Source organism: Akebia trifoliata, chromosome 13 (assembly GCF_017979445.1).
Source record: "Akebia trifoliata isolate Shusen 1 chromosome 13, ASM1797944v1, whole genome shotgun sequence".
NCBI lineage: Eukaryota > Viridiplantae > Streptophyta > Magnoliopsida > Ranunculales > Lardizabalaceae > Akebia > Akebia trifoliata.
In genome coordinates, this window is record NC_141387.1 from 10,155,494 (window position 1) to 10,161,858 (window position 6,365).

General features: G+C 36.1%; 1 protein-coding gene across 3 annotated transcripts; it reads left to right on the top strand.

Moving 5' to 3' along the window:
* The first annotated feature begins 241 nt into the window (after positions 1–241).
* On the top strand, positions 242–4,068 carry LOC147387790 (Ribosomal RNA processing Brix domain protein). 3 transcript variants are annotated; one of them, XM_086421646.1, is made up of 8 exons: positions 242–432; positions 1,126–1,171; positions 2,198–2,272; positions 2,366–2,569; positions 2,934–3,179; positions 3,254–3,496; positions 3,612–3,677; positions 3,810–4,068. In XM_086421646.1, the coding sequence occupies exons 3-8, from the start codon at positions 2,204–2,206 to the stop codon at positions 3,927–3,929; spliced, it is 948 nt and encodes a 315-aa protein (XP_086277772.1). In that variant the 5' UTR covers positions 242–432; positions 1,126–1,171; positions 2,198–2,203; the 3' UTR covers positions 3,930–4,068. The 3 variants fall into 3 exon arrangements, with proteins under 3 accessions (XP_086277772.1, XP_086277771.1, XP_086277770.1); XM_086421645.1 differs by lacking the exon at positions 1,126–1,171 and having other exon boundaries at positions 243–432; XM_086421644.1 differs by lacking the exons at positions 242–432; positions 1,126–1,171 and adding an exon at positions 858–879.
* Positions 4,069–6,365: the final 2,297 nt, after the last annotated feature.

The following is a 6,365-nucleotide window of genomic DNA, read 5'->3' on the forward strand; positions in this document are numbered from 1 at the left end:
GGTGTAAAATCCCATTTGTAGGATTTTTTATCGGATCAGATAATATTCAGATATCCAATATATTTTTTGAATTCGAATTCAAATGTTTGTAGTGGTATCCGATTGGATTCAAATTCGAATTCGGATATCATTATATTTTTTGGCTTCGGATTCGGATTCGGATTCGGATTCGGATATAACACTATCCGATCGGATACCTATCCGTTGACAGCCCTAACATAAACCCTAGTTGTATCTGCGACTCAAGTTCAGGTCTGAAAACGCTTGTGAATCTCAAGTCCCTCCAAATTCGTAAGTTTTGTTCCAATTTCATTACTCTTTCTTTCCCATCTCTCCTTTGGTGAAAACCTAGCTGTCGACCCTCGACCATCGTTAGTCATCACCCCTCACCAAAGATACTCGCCGCCGTCGCCTCGTTGAAAAACTGAAGAGGTACTCTCTCTCTCTCTCTCTCTCGGTAGTCTGTAAAAACATGATTCAATGCTTCGAGGTTGTAGAGGCTAAATATATATGGATTTTGAAAGAAAACCCAAGAAATAATTAATTTTTACCATTGAATCTGAGTTTTTCGAAGCAAACTTAGAGGGCTGTGGTGTTGTACATCTTGGTCTGTAGTTTGTTGGATCCGAGTTTTTCGAAGCAAACTTAGAGGCCTGTGATGTTGGATTGCTGAGATGGTAATCAAGTTGATCAAAACGACCCTTAGAAATGGGGGTTGCAATGCATGTGTGGTGGGGTGGCGGCTGGGTTTGTAGAAATGGGGGCTGCAATGCATGTGTGGTGGGGTGGCGGCTGGGTTTGTAGAAATGGGGGCTGCAATGCATGTGTGGTGGGGTTCTATGTTTAGGAGAATCGAGAATCGAACTGAACGGAACTAAGGTAAGTTTGGGTTGGTTCGGTTCGGTTCGGTTCTAGGGGATAGTCGTTCCAGTTTTGATTCCGAATTTGTTAAATCAATAACGTTCGATTCGATTCCATGTAAAATTCATAAAGCTTCAGTCGAACTTCCATGGAAATTCTCTTTTACCAACGATTTCTTCTTCCTTAGACATAGTTTAATGAAATTCCCAAATTACTCTCTCACCAAACAAAAAACCCTAATTTAGATTCCAATTTGTTTCACAGTTGCTTCATTTGTTGTTAAAGGGTGAAAGCAAACGATCACCTCTAGGTATGAATTGATACCTCAAATTGCTTCCTATTCTCTTCTTTCATTAAAATTTGTTCATTTTTTTCTCTTAATTATGATTTCCACCATGAACCCCTGTTTCGAGCTCTCATACATGCACTATTGGGTCTAACATATTCTGCACTTACTGGGTTTCTCTTCAATCTACATGTTCTGCAAATCACCACATTTCTAGCGAACTAAGTAGAAACAATTTAAATGCCCAATGTTCTAAATGGATACAATTCATGATTGTAATAAATTTTGGTAAATAAAAGGCAAATTAAAGATTTTGTAGTTATAGAGATCAGGGTTGAAAGAAAAGATGTAGTTAACTTAAGGATCTCTATGTAAAAACTTCAAAAATTACGAGTCTTATATGTTTTACAATGCAAAAAACAGAGAAAAAAATAAATTTGAAAAGGCTTACATATCCTCAAGGTGCAACCTTTCTCAACGTCTCTTTAAATAAGGCTTAAATATTTGGAGGAAAAGGGTCTCTCTGTCAAGGCTCAAGGGGTTCTATGAGAACCTCAGTGTTCATTGAAGCGAAAGGGATTTATTTTGAAGACTTCTTGGGGAGGTGGAAGTGGATTTATAACCGTATGGGTAGTTCGTAATTACGTGGTGATGTTTTTTGTTTCCTTTTTGTTTTGTTCTCTTTGTTTTCCTTTTGAGTTTTAGGTCACCTTGACTGTCCCCATTAATAAAAAAAATTATTCATTAAAAAGAAAAACCTCGCTCTGAAGTGAGCCTCAAAAGCCATAATCCTCCAATGCCTTCGAAATCATTGGTTTACTCTCTAAAATAAATTTTTCTGTAGTATTTCGGCATCAAGGGATCAGTGATAAGGAAAAGTTATTTGTAAGACCCCGAGTTAGTTCCCAATGACGGCAGTGGAGCTTCTACATACTGTCTCTTTTTTTTTTTTTTATCTTTGTGAAATTTATACTGTGGTGGTAATAATTATGGAAAGATTAAAACTTGTTCGGTGCTAATACTCTCTTTCTCATGTCTTTATGGTGGCAGCTAATCATGTTGAAAGTGAAAACTCCAAAAACAGCAAAATCTAGACGAGAGCTTGATAAGCGTGCCCCCAAACTTGTACACTTTACTTTTTCTCTCTCTTTTTTCATCATATTTCAAATTGGCGTGCTAATTCTGGCCATTCTAAGTCATTTTAATATTTTTGTTTAGGTTGAGAATGGGAAGAAAACACTAATCCTTCAAGGTACCAAGACAAGCAGCTTGTTGAACACTGTGTTGACTGAGATTTTTCACCTGAAAAGGGGTAATGCCATAAGATATACGAGGAAGAATGAGAATATCAGGCCCTTTGAAAGTGGTGGTGAAACTTCTTTAGAGTTCTTCTCTCTCAAAACTGATTGCAGTCTTTTCGTGGTAAGCAAAATACTAGGCACAAGTTCTTTTGTGTTTCGTCTTTCTGTTATGTTGTTAAAATATTAAATCTCTTGTTCTCTCTGATTATTAAATCTGTGTTAAAATATCAATAATAATAAAATACTGAATACAGTGATTTCTACTACTGCCATATTTCCTTGCTCCTGTTTGTGCAGACATGCAACCAAAAGTAAATTAATGTGGCCTTATATATTCTTGGATTCTCCGCTTGTTTTTCATTTTTATAGATGTAGTTATCACCTATAAAAGTATATCGTTGGAAGAGATATCTAATTGCTGTTTAACTCAATTGATTATATTAGTGTGATGGCATTCAAAGGTAGTGTAATGGTTTGTTTTGCAGTTTGGTTCTCACTCAAAGAAACGACCCAACAATCTAGTAATGGGCCGAACTTATGATCACCACGTTTATGATCTTGTCGAGGTTGGGGTGGAAAATTTCAAAAGCATGGAATCATTCTCATATGACAAGAAATTAGCCCCACGAGTGGGGTCAAAACCTTTCTTTGCTTTCATTGGAGAGGCTTTTGAGAGTGTAGAAGAGCTGAAACATTTAAAGGAGGTTTTGCTGGATTTGTTCAGGGGAGAGGTATGTATTTCTAACAATTTTCCAATTTCTTTTATGCAGGAAGAGAGCAAAACAACATTATCTTATTCATGCAGGTTGTAGAGAATTTAAATCTTGCTGGGGTAGACCGTGTGTATGTATGTACGGTTGTGTCCCCGAAGACAGTGTTGTTTACGCATTGTGCCTTGCGTCTGAAAAGATCAGGCTCTGTTGTCCCAAGGATGGAGCTTGTAGAAGTTGGTCCCTCCATGGACTTAATAGTTCGGCGTCATCGACTTCCTAATGACAGCCTTAAGAAAGAAGCTATGAAAAGGGTTACTGACAAGCCTAAGAAGAAGGTAGATTGCTCGAACACTTGAATTTTTGCTTGCTTTATGTTTACGTATTTTCCTTTTAATTCCATTTTAGTGTTTAGATATGGTTAAAGAGTTTAACCCCATTTGATCATTGCAGGTGAAAAATGTTAGCCGTGACGTGATTGAAGGAAAAATTGGGAAGATTTACATTCCAGACCAACAGGTAGAGAGAGATCTATCCTTTCTTTTCTTTGTTCCTTAATTCCCTTTTTTGCTATCAATATGTTTAGTTACTCGGTAGTCATGCCAGCTTGCTGTCATGTCTTGGACTGAATTTGCTCTTGTGGTGGTTTAGGTTGGTGATATGGCACTGTCTAGCAAAGCGAAGGGGCTTAAAAGGGAAAGGCGTGAAGCTAAGATGAAGAAGGACACGAATGCCCATGAACAAAAGAAGCAGAAGTTGGATTCTAATTAACTGTTGTTTGACTAAATTTGCTCCCCTGACATATCTATTATTTTCCCCTGCCAATTAAAGGGCTGATTTTGATAATGGTATCGTGATTTCATGAACGAGACAAGGAATGAAATGAGCGTTTTTGAGTAGCGATTTGACATCTTATTTTCCAACCGATTTGCCCCTCTCACAGGTCGTGTGAAAAGAGCTTATATTGAAGCATCAACTTCCAATATAGAATGAGATTGATTGCACCCCCTTCTATGTTACTTATTCTTCTCCCAAGTTCTTCGATTTGGGTTTTCCCGGGCGAGAAAAGCTCTTTTGAGCTTTTACAAAGGTGCCTACTTGGTGAGTAGTTAAAGACTGATTTATTATCAGGATCAAAACTCCACCTTCACCTATATCTGAAAAAAATATTAAGAAGAAAATACTTTTCAAGTTCTGAAGGCTAGGTTATGAGAATGAAAGATTATCTTGGAAAAAATATGAGATTGATCACCCTTCGGATTGATATTGTAGCTGCTCAGATCAAAAAATTACCTTCACCTATAAATTTTTTTTAAAAAATGCTTTTTTTTTTAAGGGTGTCTTCTTATTTCTTATGTTGTATGTAAAATGGTATAACACAAAAGTTTTAGTGGCAATGTAAACTGATGAAAACGGCCACTAAATTAAATTTATCTGATTCATATGTCCTTCCACTGATTGTGCTAGCCAGATCATCCAAACCATTTAAAACAAGAAAATGTCATTTACCATTGAACGGGCACAGCAATGTAGCCTATTACTAGGCCTCAAAGATTGCCCCAGTTCACCTGTCTGATGCGGGCAACAATGCCCATAATTTGCCATTTTAGAGAAAATGGGTCTTATTTAACATCTCGATTTCACACTTTTACTTCTCGATGTCATACATGTCCATGCCCAATGCAATGTCTGTTATAACTGAAAATGCAAAATCATAACTTCATCAAAGCTAGTAATCTTCAGAGAGTCAATTATGTTAAGTGAGCATTAATCTAAGACCAATAATGAAAAATCTTAACCAGTGTAAAGTGGAAGATTCAAAACACACGACTTGATAATGTCCAGCCCAATGTGTCCATTTATGCCAAAAGAAAAACTCATTATGCCCCTTCAAACAATTGAACTATTTTGGATCACTAAAACATCCCAATTCCAATCATTGAACAGTGAATCTGTTACCTGTTACAAAAGCCAGCAATCATAGTTTTCTCTCATACCTAGAACTCAAATTCAAGAACGAGTTTTCACTTAAACAGAATATCAAAGCGAGCAAGATAAATAAAGAAAATCAAAATAGAGCAATAAGAACTCTGAAATCAATTACTGTCCTTCACTTCATAATTCAAGTGCATCAAATTAATCTTTTGGAACATTAGTTACAAGCTACACCACTACAAACTGAAAGCAATGCTTTCGAATTTAGTAGATTACACGGAGGACTCACAAAATGCCCATGGTGTGTCAATTTACATTCAAAAAACGGATGTGTGGTTAACATGGGATAAACTCGTGCATCCTCAACAATATTACAAGCACAAGAAATGGAGAAACAAACTTGTATGAAAGAATTAATCAGCTAAATAAATCATCACCTAGTATTCACGTAGGCTTTTCTTAGGCATACCACCACATAATGCTTATTATCTAACAAATGGGCCTCTGGAAGATTGGAGATCTCTCTAGCAGAGTAATTCCAATATGCACTTTACTATGTTTTTTAAATTGCTAGTTATGTTAATGTACTTAGTATTGAGGGTATTTTTTCAATTTGAATAATTTCTTTGATGAAGTCGAATAAATATTTTTTTTTTCGTGTTTTATTTTAAGAAGAAATTACTACAATTTTTTTTCGTCAAAAATATCAACTAAGCTCAAAAAATGATTTAGCAAGAAGTTTCCTGGTGATTACCAAGTGAAAGAAAATTTTTCATTACAAAACATATGCGGTGCAAATGATTTGTTGTGTACCAAGCAGAGCCATAGTTTATTTGCTAAGAATAATCAAATGTGTGAGATCATTGGAGGGAATGGGCACTAACACTTCCTATCTCAAAGAAGAAAAAAAATCTGATTTTGGTCTGCTTTACGCATTTGACATGGAAAGATTGGTCACTCGCACGAGCGATTGATGTGAGTAGTGACCAGCGCACGAAGTCATGTCTTCGACGCAAGCCAACGACAGATGTAACCTCCAACCACATCAAAAATCAACCCTCGACTCATCTTCATGTGGGTCACTATGGAATGATATAAGCACACTAAGGAAAGATATGATTAATTTTAATTAGTCATTTGAAAAACAGTTTAATTCAAATTAAAATTATTAGGGTCTTTGAAAGTGCCATTGGATTTTGCAATTGCAAATTAAATAATTTCTTTTAGAATATTTATTTTTTAAGATAATGCTTCGATGGATGACTACAATAT

Excerpts from the sequence above, each read along its gene's own strand:
- LOC147387790 (XM_086421646.1), top strand. The coding sequence starts at position 2,204 with ATGTTGAAAGTGAAAACTCCAAAAACAGCAAAATCTAGACGAGAGCTT. Across the intron at positions 2,570-2,933 it reads CTGATTGCAGTCTTTTCGTG|TTTGGTTCTCACTCAAAGAA; the intron begins GTAAGCAAAATA and ends TTTGTTTTGCAG. Across the intron at positions 3,497-3,611 it reads CTGACAAGCCTAAGAAGAAG|GTGAAAAATGTTAGCCGTGA; the intron begins GTAGATTGCTCG and ends TGATCATTGCAG.